Source organism: Rhinolophus sinicus, linkage group LG05 (genome assembly GCF_036562045.2).
Source record: "Rhinolophus sinicus isolate RSC01 linkage group LG05, ASM3656204v1, whole genome shotgun sequence".
NCBI classification, from domain to species: Eukaryota; Metazoa; Chordata; class Mammalia; order Chiroptera; family Rhinolophidae; genus Rhinolophus; species Rhinolophus sinicus.
This window is the reverse complement of record NC_133755.1, coordinates 159,743,785-159,764,574: the sequence shown is the minus strand read 5'-3', so window position 1 is coordinate 159,764,574 and position 20,790 is coordinate 159,743,785. Positions and strand designations below refer to the sequence as shown.

Sequence of the window (20,790 nt, the reverse complement as noted above, 5' to 3'; positions counted from 1 at the left end):
GAAACGGCTGCCTTACTTTGTTTAAGCATCTTCACATTGTTCTGTCTCTGTGATGCCTCAGGCAAACTCACCCTAAATAATTCACACAGGTGCTAATTTTATTGCTGTCCGTCCATTTCAGCTTCTTTCTTTGCTTCCCTTCCCCACTCCTCAAAGAATAAAATTAGGCGGCCCCTCATTAAAATATGTCATCTCTAACATATAAAATAAGTGTATATGTACATATATACATACATGCATTTCCTTTTCAGGGACTGGGTAACTCCTCATTTTCTATCAAATACTCCTTCTTCATATACTTGGTTCCCCTAACTAACCTCCACACTTCGAGGTAAGCATCCTTTAATGACCTCTTGCTCGCTTCTTCACGGCTGTCTGAGATCGGCCAGCTCCTAGCCACCAGCGGGACTCTTCTGGGGCTGCCTCTCGCCTCTTGCCCTCTGTGCTGAGTGGAGCCACCTGCTGCCTTCCCACCTTCTGACCCGCCTTTCCCACCCTCCGCCTGCATCTCCTCCATGACAAACGGCAGCTGGTCTCCACTTGGCTGCGCCTCCTCTCCCCCTGGCTGTGTCTGCAGGTCCTCGTAGTTGCTTTGCTTTCTGGTCTCCAAGAATTTGGCCACACAGTAAATGATGGAGCCCAGGGTGTTCACCACGACGCCGGCAATAAATAGAGAGGTGGGCTCCACGTCGCTGAAGGCCACCATACCCACGGTGATGGTGGCGATGCTCTTCACCACGCCCACGAAGCTGGTGGTCACCGCCGAGTTGATGTAGGTGCAATGCAACGTGGTGAAGTTCATGGCGCAGCCGATGAGGATGCAGGCCAAGAAGATGCAGACCATGGTCGGGTCCTTCCAGCCAGGGAAGGCCCAGGCGTGGATAGAGTCCGTGCTGGCGAAGGAGAGGATGACCAGCAGCGGGGTGGCCGAGACCGCGATGACATACTGCGCGGTGAGCGGGCCGTGTTCCGTGTCCGCGCTCGCCTTCTGGATGAGCACCAGGTAGGCGGCGTGCACCAGCACAGCCAGCACGCCCGTTACGTACCCCATGGGGTCGCCGGTCAGGTCGCCGGCTCCTAGAGCACGTGAGGAAGACCGCGGAGCCAGGTCAGGAAGGAAAAAGAGAAGACACCAGGTTGGCGCGGGTGGGTATCCACTGGGGCAAAACGTCGGGTGGGAAAGTGGACGGGGTTCCCTCCCCAGCTCTGCCCACCGGGAAGAAATGGAAGAGCCAAGCTCAGTCAACGCCCAGTGCGAGGCATGAGGAGAGGGGCCTTCCCTGTCATATCCCCCGGGCACCTTGTCTACCTCTGTCCGCGACAGAGGCAGGAGAGAGCTCAGACACCCTCGCGGTAGGCCAGTGGCTTCCCCGAGCTGGCACGGCGCTTAGTACCTTTGCCCCCTCCGTGGGGCGCCAGATGGGAGAGAGAACCCACCTTGGGGCTTCTAACCCCGAGGGCTGGGGACGGGACGAAAAACGACCCCCTCCCTTCGACCCCCAAATGAAGGTTTCTGGCTCCCGCCGCTGCCATCTAGCTCAGTCGGCCAAACCCGGCCCGCAAGTGGGTCTCCGGCCGTGGCTTTCGACCCCCTCTGCCGCGAGCTCGCAGTCCCCTGCGGGGCGCCACTGGAGACCTAAAACTAGCCCCGGGGCCTAAACTTCGCTCCCTTACGCCCTCCACCCCCCACCCCCACCCCGTACACTCCAGCCCCGCGAGACCCAAGGAAGTTCACGGCCCCCATCCTTCCGGCTTGGTCTGGGGACTCCAGCTCCCAGGCTCAGGAGGCTATGCCACCCTTCCCGGAGGAAGGAAGGGGTGAAGGGGGGAGACGGAGTGGCGGCAGGGAGGATACGGGGTGAGGCAGGGGCTGAGGTCGAAAGCCCGGACGGGGCGGGTGGGGGGAGGGTGGTGAGGCTCTGAAGGAGGAGGCCCGAGCAGTGGGCAAGGCTCCTTTGGGTCTCAGAAGTCTCGTTTTCGAACCAAGAGACCACGTTTAAAGGTCTCTGCCTCTCTCTGTCTCCGTCTCCCCCTTGTCTCGGTCTCCCCATCTGGCAGTAAGGGCGTTGCACTAGTGATGCCTACGGTCTCTGCCCATGACATGGAGTGGGCTGGGGGTCGGCGCGGGTCCCGCTCACCTGCCAGAGCAGCGCCGCAGGTGGTGATGAGCACGGCCGCAAGCACCCCTGGCGAGGGCGCGCCGTTCTTGAGCACCAGGACGCCGATGAGCATGGTGACCAGGGGCAGGCAGCGCTTGAAGACCACGTACATGGGCAGGCTGAGGCCGCGCAGGGACCAGAGCGTTAGGCTGGACTGCAGCGTGGACAGCACTGCTACCCCCGCGAAAGAGCGCGCCAGGCTCAGGCCAAAGGGGGGCACGGCGATGAGCCCGAGGCGCCGCAGCAGCTCCAGGCTCAGCGCCGCGGTGGAGCTGGTCAGGCACTGCACCAGGGTCAGGAAGGAGAACTGGTAGCGGCTGATGAGGAACTTGAGCAGGATGTTGAGAGAGCCCGAGAAGACTCCGTGCGCGATGGCCACCGAGATGCCCAGCAGGCGGCCCCGGCACAGCTGCCTCATCTCGCCGGCCCCGCTACACCCTGCGGTGGCAGAACTCCGGGACCTGCGGGAGGAGAGCAGGGAGGAGAGACGGGAGGAGCAGAGCGAGGGCGGCGGGGGTGCCGCCAGGCCAACGCCGCGGCGAAGGGCAGGGGGCGCCGGCTCAGCTGCAGAGGGCAGCTCCAGCCGGGCGTCCTAGTGGCTCGGCGACTCCGCGTCCGACTGCCCCGCAGCTCCCGGGAGGCAGTGACGGGGGCGGAGGACTCCGAAAAGTGGCAGGGGTGGGGGGCTGGTCTGAGAGGAGTGGCGGGAATCCTAGCGACATCAATTTGTAAGTAGGTGACGAGCTGTGATGGGTTGTGTCCCGCGCGGTTTCACTGTCAGGGAGGACACTCTGTGGCTGGAAGCCCCAGCAGCTGCCGCAAGCGGGACCGGACCCGCGCCCCTCCGGCACCCAACGCCCACCTGAGCTGGCTCTCGGGGCGCGGCCCCCCTCTCCGCCCACAGTGCCAGCTGCACCGGCTTGCCCCTTCTTCCCCGTTCTGTATCAAGGAACACAGGTTGAGAGATCCCGGGCACAGCTAAAGATTTCAGAAACAACAGCGCCCCAGGGTCGAGCACCGTTTATTAGCCGCAACAAGTGACATCGCCTCAGCCCCCTACCCCCCACGCTGCAGTGGATTTTCCACCCACGATCCCTCCCGGCGCAGCCGCGGGACTTTGTCCAGATGCGGGCCAGCGAAAGGAAAAACGTCGGTACCAGTGGGCTGCGGAGCTCCCTGATGCTCCAGATTCGGGCGCTGACGCCCGGACATTGAAGGAACCCACGGCCCCCGGACGCCGCCCGGGCGTGCTTTAGGGCTCCAAGTCTGGCCCCTTCCCGTCCCGGGCACCGCGCACCCAGTCTGCGCGCCTTCCTCGGAAGGACCTGGAATTACGCGCGCGGCTCTGCGGGAGCTTCGGTGGGGCGCAGTGGCCTCGCGGGACTACGGAGCCTGGGGTAGAGGCAGGGGCACGTGTTCCAAGTGAAGCAAAGACGTGAAATAAGCAAAAGAGCAGAAATTGAGTTTCTGGATTGAGTAGCCTTTACCGGTTGGGGAGGAGCACCGGGGCTACCTTGCTTCAGGAGTGGGCGGGGAGCGACCAGCCACCAGAGGGGTTTGGGAGGGGGTGGAGACAGGGGAGGGAGGGCGTGGCCGGGGCAGGAACCGGGATCGAGACCGAGCCGAGACCAGACGAACCGACGGCAGCCTGCGAGGCCGTGGTGGGCCACTTTGGCGAGCAGGACAAACCCCTACGTCCCACCTCTAGGGCCAGGGTACTTCTGAGCCCCGCAGGACTTGTGAACTATTTCCTTCCCATCCGGCTAAGAAAAAAGGAAATTCTTATTTTCTCCTGGAGAGAGGCTTTGTGACACTTTGATCTTAGTCTCGTTCTCTGGAAAGTAAAGCCCGGACGGGTAAATTTAGCACTAGCGGAGTAGCTCGCTCAGTGGAGGTCATCGCTAAGAGCCGGAAAGTTTGGTTTTCCCGCTACTTAAAAGTGATGGACTTGGCCAGGGTTTGGTTTCGAGGGGCAGGGCTCTGGATCGCTGCGCTCCAGCTGTCCTTTTGTTCACGTCTCTTATCCATCCCCTCACCCCGCATTGGGATCCCAACTTCCTAACCTTTAAAAGCTGCACCGCATTGCCCTAGTACACACGATCCATTTCCCTAGTGCTTCTTTTGTCTTCTCTGTATTTCCACCTCTGTGCTGAACGCGACACATCCAGCCCAGATGTTGAAGAGGCGATTATTACCGCAGCAGAATAACAATTTACACCTGGGATTGGCAGCGTCACTGCAAGTCCTTCATCTGGGCCAGCTTTGTACGTGCTGGGAGCTCACTTTGGTGAGAGAGAACTCCGTATCAATCAAACCTCCAGCGCCTGTGCTGAGCGCCTGGTAGAGGCCCTACCTGCACCCGACAGGTGGGCACTCAAGAAAATGTTTGCGAATGGCCACTGTACCACTTTCCAGGAATAACACTGGAAAACATTATACTAACATCTGTGCTTCTGATGCCATAGGGGAACTCTTGGTTTTTGTAGCTAAAAGCTATGGTTACACAATATTGGCTATTTCAAGGGCTCAGTTTTTCAAGTGTTGATGTTATTTAGGAATGCGATCTGAAGCAACAGTTCAAATGACGTATATAGGTGTGTGATATAAGTAGTCTCACATAAAAAAAAAACAAAAAACCTCTGAAAATTAACTTTTTAAAGCTATCAGCAAATAACAGGTTGCTACTTCTGGGGACCACTCCAATTAAAGGATGGTTGCTTTAAGCCATCTTAAGTGAATATATTAAAGAATTGTCTGCACAGACCTAGTTTTGGAATGATTCATTTCTGCCAACAATTATAATTGCTTCCATTTGTGATATGAACATTAGGTAAAAGATTTGAGGCTGATTCAGCTATCTTACCCTTCTCATTTAGGCAAGAATATTTAGCTTAATATTTGAAACATACATTGGCATGAAACAGACTACATTTTCTCTACATTATTGCACGTAATTCTTTTCCATTAGGGCTTTCAATTTTTTTTTTTTTAAAAAGATACTATTTCCCACATTAGTTACTAGAAAAGCTCCCAAAGAAAAATGGGAAAAATAAGAGTAGTGTTTAGCAATGTTAATTGAACAAAAATGTAGATCTGAAGGTCCAACAGCTATTTGACCTACTGGTATCAAGGTATCAAGGGTCTAGACTCAAGCTCAATTATCTTTGGAGCTGCTCAGGAAATATTGATGAAATTCATTCAGCAAACATACAGAGCAAGTATTTTGTGCCAGGCAGTCTATTAACCACAGAGGATTCAAAGATGAGCACTCATCTTAGTCCTTAGGATTCCCAGGTGGAGGTGAGGCAACACAGTAACCCTCACGTACCAGTAGTGTCTTGTGGCAGAAACAGGGGAGCACCAATGAGGGCAATAAAATCAGCTTGATAGGGGTATCAGAGAAGGCTTCCTGCAGAGGGAAATACGGTCTTATTTCATTATTTTCAACTGTAAATGTAACACAGGCTCATTACAGTACATAAAAGGAAAGCAAAAAAGTGAACATGCTTTCTCTAATATTCTCCCTCCACCAACTCCACTACACAGAGCTGGCTACTGTAAGGAGTTTAGTGTGAACCTTTCAGTTTTTCTTGTATATATATTTATACATACATAATCCCTTTAAAAAACATAATAAAGATATATACACATTTGTCTATAATTAGCTATTTTTAAAAGCATATTGTGGTAACCAGACTCTAAGACAGTCCCCAAAGATTTCCTAATTCCTCGTGGTAACCATACCTTTTGCTAACCCCTCCCACTTATACCAGGGTTGGTCTGTGACCAATAGAACACAGAAATGATGGTGTTACTTTTGAGATTAGGCTGTAACGGAGGCTTTCATCTTGGATCTTCTCTTTTTCTTGTATCACTCAGTCTGGGAAAAGCCAGATGCCATGTTTCGGGGACATTCAGATAACCTATGTAGGATCCCAAATGATAAGTATTTGAGGCCTGTGAACAACCTTGGGAGTGACTTTGGAAGCTGATACTTTAGCCCCAGTTGAGCTTCATATGTCTGTCGAGCCAGGTGACAGCTTATCTGCAATGTCATGAGAAAACCTGAGCCAGAACAACTCAGCTAAGGCACTCCTGGATTCCTGACCTATAGAAACTGTAAGATAAACACGTTTGTTGCTTTAAGCTGATAAATTTGGGGGTGATTTGTTATACTGAAATAGATAACAAACATACATATTAATAGCAATGTATTTTTCCAAGTCAGGATACAAAGTTCTATTGTTGGTGCAAAAGTAATCGCGGTTTAAAAGGTTAAAAATAGCAAAAACCACAATTACTTTTGCACCAATCTAATACCTTATTCTTTGGAATGACTGTGATTCTAGTGATTTTGAAGCTTTCTTTATAAATTCTGGATATTAAACCATTTGTTACATATATTGCAAATATATCCTTCCAAAATGTCTTCTTTTAGTTTCGCTGATTGATGGTATGCTTTACTACTTTGATTTTTGTATGTTGTCAATCTTTTTCTTTTGGTCATTTCACGTGACTTTCAAATGATGGGCAAAAATTTGCCAAGCCAAGAATAGGGCAATCCAGGCACACGACTAACTTGAGCAAAGAGAGAATGAAGATCTCCACGGTTTACACAGGGAGTTTGTGAGCATGCTGGAGCTGCTGGAGCACACAGTGTGTGACAATGCAGAGGGAAGCAACGTGCAGAGAAAGGCAGGGGCTAGCCCCAAAGGACCTTGGCTGCCTGGTTAGCGAGCTTGAATTTTTCCTGTAGGCAATCCTATAAGCAGAGAAAGGTTTGACACTGAAATTGATGTAATCAGATTGCATTTTAGATCCGTCTCCGGCAGCTGTGTTGAGGATGGCTCTGAGGACACAGAACGAGAAACAGACACATCACTTAGGAAGCTGCTGTGATATTCCGGAGAAAAGCTAATGATGGCTTGAACTGGGGCAGTGGTGGTTGGATGGAGGGGAAGAGACAGAATGAAGAAGTATTTAGGGGGGAAAAGGGATAGGACTTAGTGATTCATTTGATGTGTCTTGGAGTGGAGAAGAGGGAAAAAGGGAAGGAACAAAGGATGGCACTTAGGTCTTTAACTTGAGCTCCCAGGTGGATAGTACTGGAAACAAATGAAAAAGCATATTTGGGAGCAGCTGGTTTAGTGAGCTAGATGAGTTTGGTTAGAAGAAAATGAGTGCAAAGGCTTGTGGGAGACCCAGGTGGGGAAGGCAGGAGACATAGATTGGAGAATATTCAGTAAATATATGGAGGTAAAAAACATTTAAGTGGATGATCTCATCCAAGAAGCTTCTGCTAAGTAAATTAATGAGTTTATTTTTGGAAGAGCCAAATCATAGCTAAGATACGGTTTTTAAAAAAGTACCAAAGGGGGTGATATACCTTAGTAGGGTGACTCCAGACCCAGGGTGAGCTTCTTAGCTCTTTGGACTTGGAAACTCAATGTTGTCAGTTCTCTCAGGAATGATCAGGGTCTGGTCACCAGAGTTCCACATCTTTACTATTTCTCAGTGGGCTGATTTCTGTTACTGTGAGGAGCAGGAGGCCATGTGGCAGGACCAAGCCTTTGGCTCCAGTCATAACATTTCAAATTCTAGCTCCACACTTCCTGGGTATTATGACTCCCGAGAGCCTTTGTTTCCCTGTCTGGAAAACTGGGAGGGCTTCCTTACCCGGATGGTATAAACATACAGAAAGCATCTCCCAGTGTGCCCAGATCACAGAAAATGCTCAGTGACCTGCGTTCCCCTTCCGGCATTCACTCTGTAGTGCTGTGCTGTCACTGCAGGGGCAGGAGTTGCTTGGGAAAGCAGACACGGTGAAAGCTACATGCTCAGTAGCCAGGAGAAAAATGCTGATTTCCCAGCCTGGAAGGAATGCCAGCTTGTCCTCCTAAAATTCAGAGAGGCTGCTTGGCTTGTGAACTACTAAGAATTCAAAAATCTTGCTCATTCTTTCAGGAGAGAATTCAGCTCCTTTCCTTGTAGTTTTCCAATCCTAGCTCCCGGGAACCCAGTGGATAGATGTTCACCTACCCACACTCATTTATATTGAGAGACTCCAAGAACCTGAGTTAAGTATTATGAAGTGAGTGTTCTAAACATCTATAACATCCCCCCAATAGAGGGAAGAAATAAAACAAGAGATAACTTAGTTTTTAAATCACAAATAATTGTCTCAAAAGATCCATGTCGATTATTTTAATAAAATCTCTTGCATTCTAAAAGGAAAGTAAGTAATTGCATTTAATTTTAAGTATGATCTGGGTTGGGTATTTTTGAAGGTCTATTATAAATTCTGCTGATACGGAGAACACCCACTGCGAAGCTGCTTTTATTGCACTTCACTTAGTGTGATGCCATTAGTTCTTAGGGAGGAAAGCAACAAGAAGCAGCTCTATGAACCTCATCATTGGGATGGCTCTAAGGATTTGTTTGAGCGTCTGGTTCCTGACAATATATTCATGTTAAGCAGTGTCCTCTTTATGGGGCCTCTCGAAAACAATTACTACTGATTGGTCAAAGCACTGAAAAAAATTGGACTTTCCCTGAGACCATTCATTAACAAATATTTACTGGGCACCATCCATGTGCTGGGCATGGCGCTGGGGCCAAGCCTGGGAAAGGACAAAGTCCTTGCCCTCAGGCCTTGGGTACTAAATTGTGTATTTGACCAGGCTTCTCATTTATACTGCCAGCAGCAACTTTCTAGGGCTCTGAGTCATATATTTTCAAGTCCCACTTGTGACTCCACTTTAGGTCTCCTTTTGTTCTTTTATACGGTCTTGTTTTTTGTATTTTGTAAGCTGTCTTAATTCTTTTCTGGAACACGTAAACAAAGAAATATGTAAATTAGGCAACATACATGTATCTTATTTTTGTTGTGATTACTACAAGTATATTTTACTCTTTAAAAATTCTCAAAAACTTATTAAAATTTAACGATAAATGTCATTTATGTCAATTTTATTTTAATATTATACAAAAGTATAAATGTTATGCAAAGTTGTTTATTTTACTGATTTTTCCCTTGTAACCTACTTTTTTAGAGGTCATCGACACCTAAAGATTTTTCAAGGAGACTTAGGGAGGTAGTGAAGAGGGTTTATAGCATTTTGTAGGGCTAGTTTCAAGGGCAGTTGCTTGAAACCTTAGTAAGACCTAAGAATTTTTGCTCAGTGACCTGTTTTTTTTAAACTATGATAGTAGAGAAGTAGGAAGAGAGAAATATAGGGTCATAGACACAATATCTAAAAACATGGAATAACTAAAAAATGTGAGCTCTTAACTTACAGCATTCCATGCTCTTAACGCATGACACCATCCTTGAGAGAATAATTCAGTCTACGTATGTGTCAAACACATAGTACATGCTCAATAAATAACTGCTGAAAAAAATTAAATCTATTTTAGAGCCCTGTTCCTGAACCATAGTATAGCTACATTATATATAGCATTGTATTCATATAGACACTATATTAGAAAAAGCAATCTTGCTGGGGATGTCACAAAATGATAAATGATCAAGAGATGCAGTTTATTTTGATTTTTATCAACAGCAGTGATTATATTTTACATCAAAAATTACAAATTAAAAATGCAATATATCAATATAATCTACGATCTCCCATGTTTTAACCCATTTTATAATACAGAGGTTACATTTTATTAGACACTATAAGATATACCATAACATCAATTATTCCTTAGGATTTTAAGAAATATGGGTATGTAGCAGGCTTAAATGATGCACCAAAGTCTGTATCAGCTGCCTTACAACCAGTCCAGGGTACATTTTTGAAATTTGAAACCTGACTAGCATATAAAAGCATAATGACCATGTTATCAATAGTTAATTTATTTCCTGTTAGGTAGTTCTTCCAACAATATTCTTTGTTTCTGACCAGATTAGTGTGTTTCAAGCAGGCATAGTAAGACAAACAGGATCATATATCTTTATCGTTTCATCCCAAGCACAGTCAGCCACCTAGAAAACAAAAAGGAAGCAAAAGGAAACATTATATACAGCTATTCAAAACTGGCAGCAAAAGCCTAAGCTACTTAGAGCACAGCAGATCATCCACTAGGAAACATACCTTTAAATAGGAAGAACAGAGGGACACATTTTTGATAAAAGCTCTATTTCCCATTTTTAAGATCTACTTCAGGGACTGTTTCCAATTGACTGAAGTTGCCTAAAGGACTCCCCTTACCCCATCCCACCCCACCCCACCCCAGGGCTTCAAAATTCCCTGTGCTTCCTGAGAGAAATGTTGGAAAGATGCATTCCTAAACTGTGAACCAGTGCACTGTGTTCAGTATGGTGGGGATGGAGCCAAGATAAAGAACAGCAGCTCTTGACCTCAAAGAATGGCTCATTCAAGACTGAAAGTGGCAAGTTCTCCAACAGAGACTCTCCCTGGAGGGACTATTTGAATCCAACTGGGGCAGTGTCAGACAACTTCACACACACCATGGCATTCACACCGGCCTCTTTAGGGGCAGACGTGAGAGACAAGGGCAGTCAAGTCTAAAAAGCCATGTTCAAACATGAAGGGAAGAAAGTCCACGGTGCTCAGGAACTGTGTTAAAAACTGGTGAGTGTAGCAATATCTCAGGGTATAAGATTAATATATAAAATCAACTGTATTTCTATGTATATTAGCAGGAAAATTTTTTTAAATAAAAAACTTAAAATCCATTTACAACAGCATCAAATAACAAAATACTTAGTAACACATTTAACAAAAGACATGCAAAATATCCACACCAAAAACTAAAACATTGCTGAAATGAAAATGAAAAAAGGCCCAATTAATGGGGAAATATACCATGTTCATGGGTTCAATATTGTTAAGAAGTCAATCCTCCCCCAGAATAATTTGCAATTCATAATCCCAGAAGGCATTTTACATAAAAATGGACAAGGTGATTTTTAACGTTTATATAGCAATGCAGAGGATCTAGAACAGCCAAAAGAATGTTCAAAAAGAACAAGAAAGTTGTACTACTGACACTATCTGACTCAAGAATTATCATAAAACTATAGAAATCAAGACAGTGTAATATTGATATAAAGATATATAAAAAGGAATAGAACAGAATTCAGAAATAGATCCCACACTCGGACAACTGCTTTTCAATGGATTACCAAAACAATTCAATAGGGGAAAAAAGGATTTTCAACAAATGGTGCTAGAATTGGATATCTGTATATATAAAAAAAGAACCTCAACTCCCACTTCACACCATAAACAAAAATTAGTTTGACGTGGATGGACCATAGTCCTAAATATAAAAGCTAAAGATATAAAGCTTTTAGAGAAAACATAGGAGAACACCTTCTCAATCTGAAGTCATATAAAGATTTCTTAGACAAGACATAGAAAGCTATAACCATAAAAATTTGATAACTTAGACTCAATAAAAAATAAAACTTTTGCTCATCAAAAGACACTGGTAAGAAAATAAATAGGCAAGCCACAGAGTGGGATGAAAACATGTATCTGAGAAAGAACTTGTATCCAGAATATATAAAGAACTACTGTAACTCAATAATCCAGTTAGAAATGGACAAAAGACTATTAACAGACAAAAAAAAAAAAAGATATATGAATGACCTTACACAGTAAGCACATGAAAAAAATGTTCAACATCATCAGGCATCAGGGATTGCAAATAAAAACCACAATGATATACTACCATATACTCATGAGAGTGGCTAAAATTAAAGATAGACACTGTCAAATGTTAGCTGGGATGGAGAGCAGCTGTACTGTTCATACATGTCTGGTACAACCACTTTGGAAAACTAGCCTTTTCTCTAAAGGTTAAACATATACCTATCTTTAGACCCAGTAATTCCAGTCCTAGAGACTTACAAAACAGAAATGAAAACATGTTTATGATACAGTGTATACAAGAATGTTCATAGCAACTTCATTTATAGTTGCACAAAATTAGAAACAACCTGTAGTATAAACCCTGACACGTGGTAATGCAAGTGCCTGACAAGCAAGCTTTGATTGATGAGGCATCCACTTCAAAGAGGCATCTGCTTCGATGAAGGCTATCCCATTAAACACATGGCCAGCCACACAACCTGGTGTGTGTGCCCCTGATGGGCCTGGTCCGCTCTGGGTCCCATAAGTAATAAACTCTTTTTTTCTTCAAAGCTTCTTAATGGTTATTGCTGAAAGGCAATACTTAAAATCATCCTTAATATGATACTGTAATCATACTTAAGAACCACAAGGGTCGGTCAGGTCATAACACTGGTTTAGAAAGAGGAGACGTCTGTGGGAAGCTCCCTGGGGCCCAGGTGAGTGCCCCAGACATTTAAAGCCATTGCATTACAATCCATAGGCTGAGACCTGCACAAAACACAACCAAAATGTCCCTTGACAAAAGAATGGATAACAAATTGTAACAAATGCACACAACATAAGGCTGCTGAGCAACACAATGAAGAGACTGATAAGCTCAACAACATGGATGAATCTCACATATAAACTGAGCAAAAGAAGCCAGAAACAAAAGTTCTGTTTCTGTAAGTTCTAAAACAGGCAAAACTGATCTAAGGTTTTTTTTTTTTAAAAAAAAGGACAATGTATGTATTTACCGTGTTTCCTTGAAAATAAGACCTAGCCGGACCATCAGCCCTAATGCATCTTTTGGAGCAAAATTTAATGTAAGACTCGGGCTTATTTTAACATATTATAAGACTGGGTCTTATTTTAATATAAGACTGGGTATAATATAATATAATATAAATATAATATAATACTGGCTCTTATATTAATTTTTGCTCCAAAAGACTCATTAGAGCTGTTGGTCCAGCTAGGTCTTATTTTTGGGGAAACATGGTATGTATGTATGTATGTATGTATGTATGTGTGTATATTTCCAACTGGAGGTAGGGAGACATTGGAAATGGATAAAAGGGAATTTTGAAGGAGATGCAAATGTTTGTGTTGGGATAGGATATAGATTACACAGGTGCATCTGTCAAAAACATATATCCAAGATTTGTACATTTCAATGGGTATAAATTTTACCCAAAAACAGTAAGAACAATAATGACAATAATAATAATTGAATGAGGGATGGGAAGTGAGTAGAGGAATAATTAAAACAAGAACGTTGATAATTATTGAAGCTGTTCATGTTTACTTTTGTACATTTGAAATTTACTACAATAGAAAAAGAAAAGAAAAAATGTAGGTATTATAGTAACATGAAGGGTGAAGTAGCAAGACAGTGATTTTCACCAAAGCCATCTGCACTTTATTTTCTACCTTTCAATGGTTATAAAGGCTGAAAGTTACCCAAGGGCACCTGCAGTCTTGGTTAGTCTAATCACTGTGAGTACAAGAACCACTCCAATTAATTAGAATATACTAACTCCTTACCATTCACCAGTAATGGATCAGATCAGACTCCAAACAGTAGAGACCTTTCAGTCAAACTTTTAAAAATTAAGTTTATTGAGGGAACCATGGTTAATAATATGATATAAATTTCAGGTGTACCACATTGTATTTTGACATCTGCATACTCTATTGTGTGCTTACCACCCCAAATCTAGTTTCCTTCCATTACCATATATTTGACCCCCTTTACCCACTTTGCCCTCCTCTAACCCTCTTCTTCTCTGGTAATTTAAGCATTAAAAAACCAGATTGTTCAAGGTTTGGTTGCTACCTACTTCTTTGTTTCTCACTGCACCAGGCTCCCACTCAAATCCATGCCTCATCTTGTCCATACCTCTATGCGCTTTTGCTTTTACTGAGCACCTCCCCTGAATAACTTCTCTTCTCCCTCCCCTTGCTTCTGCCTCTGGCCTTGCTCCGCCTGGAGATGACAGCTGAAGACGCAGTTTAAGCATCCCTTCCTCTGTGAACTCTTTCCTAGCACCTACAATACTCAGCTGTACTTATTTACTGGCACGTGTGTCTCAGCTCTTTGAAGGTACAGACCATGTCTTGCTATACATAACATAACAATGACCCAATAAATATTAGCTCAAAGAACGTATTTTATAGATTAAGGCTGCAGAGATTAACATTTTCTCATGTTCACATTATAGCAGTGGAGCTGGGACCAGAACTAAATCTGTTGAATCTGTCCCCTCAAAATAGTGCCTCATCAAAGGCAAACTAATATTCATTAATTGCCTGATCCTACAGTTATAGATTTTTATACCATGGGACACAAAGATCATTATATTAACTTACCCTTGTCTTATCTATGTGTATTTTCTCTAAGTGGTAGGCCTTTCGTATATTAAGTGTCAACAATTATTAAGAAGAGAATCAGAGAAGACTTAGGTTTCTAATATAAGGTATCCATAAAATGATGTTTCTAAATCCTTATTCAGCACTCTTAAAACCAGCTTCTTATTTACTCAGAACTTATAATAACTAACAAATGTCAAGGCCACTGAATCAGCGAATGTCCATAAATCTATACTTAAATTAATTAGTACCACAAGAAAGACCTGGAACAGTAGTGATACAGAACTGTGAATAAAGTGATTCAAATGAATGCAAATATTTCTCCATTAACTAATGAAACTCCATCTAGTGGTACAAGTTTTAAAAAGCTTACAATAATAATAAAGTAAGAGAAAAAAAGCACTTGACTGAACTAACAAAGAGCTCCAGCTTCTCCAAGGCAGGCACTGTAGATGACCTGGTAAGGAAAGATGTCTGTATGGCCCCCATGAAGGCTGTCATGAATTACCATCACTAGCCCAGTGGCCTCTGGGGGCACTGCTTCCCCCTTCATTCTATGACAGTAAACACAGGCCTCTTTTTACATGTTTCCTAACTGTGTATCTGAGGCCAGACTGAAAGGCATTAAAAAAAAAAAAAAAGACTTTGCTAAACATAGGGGCTAACAAAAAGACCAAAACAATACATAAATAAATAAGTAAAGTCAACTACATAAAAATAAGTAAAGTCAACTACATTTGTTAGTTATTACATGCTTTACAGGATGAGATCCATTCATTCTTTAGCTTGTCACAGAGAGGAATCTTTCTTAGCTCCCATCCTGCTGCTTCCTGACAAAGGCCATCTTTCCCTCCCTTCCCCAGGAAGGCACTCCCAGCCATGAGGACTCTTTCCAGGCCAGACTCAGGATAGAGAATGAGAAGCCGGTAATAGGATATCTCCTTTCTCATCTACCGGAGATCTTCTTTCTCAGTTTCAGTCTCCTCTATGAGGACTCACTTCTTTGCCCATTACCTTGCTGTCAGGAAAAACTGTAAGATGGCAATCAGCAAAAAAGATTGCTAGGTGTTCTTTCAGTGGAATGCTGGCACTGCCCCAGGGTCCCACAGGGTTACCTGATTCTACGGGGGTCCATGCCTTTCACTCTCTTTGACTGGATTATTTTACAACTCTGAAAGTTATAGAAAACTGATAGTAATCAAATGATTCTCATCCATTAAAGTTGCAAATGAATGTTGTCCTGTGGAGGTGAAAGTGATGTTGCCGCCCGGCTCCCCAAGAGATGATTCCAAACACTGCATTTTACTGCCCTGTGGATACTGCCCACTTTTGTATCCACTACTAAATTCATTATCTCCCTATACCGTGTTTCCCCGAAGATAAGATTGGGTCTTGCATTAATTTTTGCTCCAAAATACGCATTAGGGTTTGTGTTCAGGGGATGTCACCCCAAAAAATCATGCTAGGGCTTATTTTCCAGTTAGGTCTTATTTTCGGGGAAACACGGTATGTGTCTGTTCTTTGGTTCCCCTAAGCTAGTTGTAAAATCTTTCATGAGTTACATAAAACCTTTGACACATGGTCATGCTGTATTTTTCTGGGAGGCATGATTGCTGTTTTGATAATTATCCTTTAACACGGCCACATACAGGGATATAGCTTATTTACCTCAACAGGGTAACAATTATTTCTATGGCATATAATAACCCTTGCTTTCTCATAGGAGATAACACAGTAACAGAAAAGCCATTTCATTAAAAGAACAAACATGAAATGGGGAGAAGAGGCAGACAATTACACTAGAAAAAGAGATTAATTGCCAAAATTGGGCATGAAATTGAGCTCTGTACGTCCTGGCATCAAAGGCAAAAAAGGCAAAACAGCAATATAAGATACATACAAATCTCATGATCAATCTAGCACTTATCAGGGGAGATAAAGTGTTTCCTAGCAGTTGACCACAAGATAAATATAAAATATGCCTCCATTACAACAATCACTCAATGCCAAAAGAGTGGTTTTACAAGAGAAAGAAATTCATATGGCTATTTTTTAAATTAACAGCTCAACCCTCACATAAGCCAAAAACATACTACTGAACTGTAGTTTCCTGTAGGCGTGTCTATAGGGCAGTAGTTCTCAAGGTTTGCTGGGCATTAGCATCACTTTGAGGGCTTGTTCAGACACAGATGACTGGTCCCCATCCTCAGAGCAGTGGTTCTCAGAGTGGGGGTCTGCGCTCACCTTCACTGCTGCCCCCTAGAGCTGATCTACAGCCTGGGGCCTTTCAACCCAGGTCCACGGGTGGGCTTCAGAAAGTCCATAAATGCAATACCTTGTGTCTATATACATTATTGGAGAAGGAGAGAGAAAATCAGTAACTTCCTTCAGATTGTCAACCCCTGACTCCAAAAAGTTAATCCAGAGCATTCTCTAGCTGGACATTATAATCACCTAGGGAACGTTCTAAGATGCAGCCAGAATTGAGAACCTCTGATGTGTATCAATTTTCTTACCTGGGCTTTAGTCATGTGCACTAATCTGCCATTCTTTGGAAGTACTTTATAAGTAGGAATTTTTGTTGTTGACTAAAAATAAATTCAAAACTTAGCAGGATTCAAATATTCTTCAGGAAAAATTACTTTCTTGGGGAGAAAGAAGAGATTAATTTGCCACTAATATAATGAAAAACACCTTGTGCCTAATTTTCACATTTTCATTTAAATTCTAAGTTTCTGATAGGTTGATATGTGGTAGGAAGATAGTGAATTGGGAGGGGAACTAAGAAAGAAGAAAGATGACTGAACTATCTTTAAAGAAAAACACTAGCCCTCCTGAAGTATTTCTAAACCAAAAGTTTATGTAGCTTCCTGATCCTATTCACCATAAGCCAGTATCCAGAATTTCTAGTTAAACACATGAGCATGAGGGAATTGTATTAATCTTTTAAGTTATGGTTAATAACAGTATTTTTATTTTACTTATTTTATTTGAGATTTGCACCTTGTTCAGTTCTAAATGGGCTGAAGTGGTTTACAGATTAACCACAGGGCCAAATAAAGTAAATACAGATTTTTAAAAAAATCTGTACTAAAAGGAACAAATGGAGCAAAAGAGCTCAGGCATCAGAACTGAACACGTTACACTTGCACAATAAATTAGGCTCTATGTTGTATGAACACTAAGGGAAAATGAAGGCATGCTGGGTAATGTAGGTTCTGCTTTCTAACAAAATTCATATATATGGATAGAAACACTTTCGTATAACTAAACCTGAAAAGGATTTTCCTTTTTGGAGTCAGCAATTACGTATCTTGATCAAATCTGTATTCCTTGTGTTTTGTATACAGTAAACCTTTAGTAAACGCTTTTTGAGTGAATGAATGAATCCATGTATGAGTAGCGGTTTTCTCTCTTGAAAGATTTTGAGTAGAGCCTTCCACATGGTAAAGAGACCCGAATCAGGTGAGAGGTCAGAAGTCTGGGTAAAGGCAACAGGTTGCATGGGATTTGGGGGATACATGGGAATTCTGAGTGTCATGAAGATTATGCAGAGAGATTTCACAGGGAGCTTTCTTTTATGTTCCAGGAGCTCTTGGTCAAATATTTCTCTGCACTGCAAAGGTACCTAAAACATAATTTGTATGTACCTACCTACTTATATTTATCCATTTATTCAACAAATATTTATTGAGCCCCCTTCTCTGTGTCAGAACTATGCTGAGGATACTACAGTAAATAAGATGGTCCTGGCCTCTGTCCCCACAGGTCTGCAGTCCCGCAGAGAGATGGGTAAGTAAACAGCCTACAATGTTGAGTGATATGGACGATGATAGAGGAATTACAGTAGGGTCCAGCAGAAGTAGGGAAGGGCTTCCCTATAACTACGTGTGAGGAAAGTGCGTGCTTTCAAGAGGAAATATTCCCTAAACTGTGCCTGAAAGAAGGAGTATGCCTTCTTTGCCAGAGAGTTTTCATTGTTATTGTTTGTGGGGTGGAGATATCAGATGGAGAGAAGGAAAGTGTTCCAGGCAGTGGAACAAATAAGAATAAATGAAAAACTAAAAGTTCTAGCTTTAAGGCAACTTAATTGCATTACAACTCCTCTGATAAAACTCTTAATCTTTTGAGAGAAGCTTTTCTCTGACTCCAGACTGACTCCCGTCTAGGGTTTCTTGAAGGCTGGCTGCCAAGACCTATCTTGTTTGACCTGCTCCCCTCCCCGGGAGCGTGCATGTGAATACGACAGGGTAGAAGCCTAGGCTCTACTGCTTCTTCCCGAGGATGCTCCAGTGGGAAATTTCTTTCTTAACCTGCAAGCCCCTAATCTAGTACATTATGCCTTCTGAATTTCTTTTCATCTGAAATCAAAATGCAAATCTTTTCATTAAAACTCAGAATCAAAATTATCAACATTATAGGAAAAATGATTTGTCAAAGTGTTGTATTTCTTAATTCAAAACTTCAAGGTAGAATCAATCTTCTTCATTATTATTTTTAAACGCTTCTATCTTCTAGGGTAGTGACAAATAACTACAGTTAAGATTTCATATCAGTTCTATTTTTAGTTATTTCATTTTCACTTTTAACAGCAAAATAGGTATTTCTAAGTTTTAAGAATAAGCACATCAATGAGAAATACAAATTTTTTTTGCTATTGCCCTAATATGTCAGCTTCTTTAAAGCATATAATAAAGCATTCTTGAAGAGCTGAATAGAAATTTATTATTTATCAATATAGCCCATTAATTTCTAAATACAACTAGGGCATATAAATCATGATGTTGTCATATATGCAATGCTTGCAATGCTTGAGAACAACTGTATTAAACAAATATTTCAGCATTTCATATGTACAAAGTACTGGAATAGATTCTACAGTAGACCCAAGGATATTAAAGAAACAAATCCAGTGAATAAGTCATTTATAATAAAAATTTATCATTAGTAGATCAAATAAGACTTGTTATAGAACATCCTCAATAATAATGGTCCTATAAATGCAAAATTTAGAAAAGGAAACATAATGAAAACACAAGACTTTAAATACTTGAGTAACTTAGAAAATGAATTTATGTTCATTAATTTTATCAACTCTGTCCATTTTATTAAAATGTTTATACATGCTACTGATAAGGTAATTTATTTCAAATGACTTAATATGGCTGTTAATATAACAGAGAATTCCTACTAACCCATTAAGAGATTTACAGTATTGACAAATTTTCCATTTCTATCTATCATTATATTCTTTTCTCTCAATTTAGTAGACAATTGCTTTTGCCCCTGGGAAACTTTTTCAATCTACTGTAATTATCTGTATGACATATGGACTAATTAGCAAAAATGAACAAGAGAAATAGGCAGAAGGATGTAGGGAGAATAAAAGACATTACTAACAGTCAACACTAAAGTTTGAAAATGCAGCCCAGTCATTATGTTGCATTGTATTAAATTACGGGCTAAAGTAAGACTATGTTTTACTTACTCAACCAGCTTACAATAGGAAGTGATGACAGAGAACATAGTTTATTATGTTGATCATTATGGAGTTTAAGTAAAAGTAAAGAAAAAGTCGACTAATATACTAAAATCCTCTTCATTCATTCATTCTATTCATTCATTTAATATTTACTTAGTATATACATATATATGGTAGTTTATATTAATCCCCTATGCATCTTCTGGCACATAATTGACACTCAAGTATTTCCTGAAGCAAAAAAGGAAAGGAGTGAAGAGAAGAACTTGTCCTGGACTTTGAAAGACAGAAAGGGGAAGGAGGGAGCAAGAAAAACAGTGGTAAAACATGAAGATGACAAAAAAATAAAAATATAATTGATATGTATTAGAGGGATTACATAGGATGGTGAGAAATATGATTAGAAAGTAATACATATTATATTGAATCTTAAAAGCAAGATGAAAAGTTCAGACTCTAACCTGAAGGTAATGGCTGCCTCTTAAAGGTTTCTGAGATGACATGATAAAGATGACAATTTAACTGTATTGATCTGTAAATTAAAACTGGTATGTAACTCGTATGGTTAATGGTCAGAGTAGATAAAGAGCATCACAGGAGTGTCTGATCATGAGTTCCAAAAAGAGAAAGACTGTTAGGAGACAACAGTAATATCTGTATTAGATGAGAAAGACCTAAAAAAATGGAAGCAATAGAAAAAAACGTATTCTGTTGCAGGAACACGGTATGTCTGTATATTTACTCCAGTTTTTTCTAAAGGTCCCTTAGTAAAGTAATATAATTTCATGTAGTTCTTCACATTTAAAAAAATTGTGTACCTCTGTGTATCCTACACACACACACACACACACATGCACACACGCACTCAGAGTTATTGCCATGTAAAGATGTAAAGGTAATTCTTCTGATT

The 20,790-nt window shown here is 42.2% G+C and overlaps 2 protein-coding genes across 4 annotated transcripts in view; both read right to left on the bottom strand.

Moving 5' to 3' along the window:
• Window positions 1–97: 97 nt before the first annotated feature.
• SLC35D3 (solute carrier family 35 member D3) lies at window positions 98–3,453 on the bottom strand. 2 transcript variants are annotated; one of them, XM_019732701.2, is made up of 3 exons: window positions 3,317–3,453; window positions 2,139–2,620; window positions 98–1,077 (listed from the first exon to the last, which is right to left on the bottom strand). In XM_019732701.2, exons 2-3 carry the CDS (start codon window positions 2,575–2,577, stop codon window positions 248–250), a joined length of 1,269 nt encoding a protein of 422 aa, XP_019588260.1. In that variant the 5' UTR covers window positions 2,578–2,620; window positions 3,317–3,453; the 3' UTR covers window positions 98–247. The 2 variants fall into 2 exon arrangements, with proteins under 2 accessions (XP_019588260.1, XP_019588259.1); XM_019732700.2 differs by lacking the exon at window positions 3,317–3,453 and having other exon boundaries at window positions 2,139–2,746.
• Window positions 3,454–9,678: 6,225 nt separating this feature from the next.
• PEX7 (peroxisomal biogenesis factor 7) overlaps window positions 9,679–20,790 on the bottom strand; it is a 69,575-nt gene continuing 58,463 nt past the window's right edge. For both annotated transcript variants that reach the window (XM_019732814.2, XM_074333627.1), the window contains exon 10: window positions 9,679–10,149. In XM_019732814.2, coding sequence (XP_019588373.2) covers window positions 10,081–10,149 — 69 coding nt within the window. In that variant the 3' untranslated portion in view covers window positions 9,679–10,080. The remainder of the gene's footprint in view (window positions 10,150–20,790) is intronic.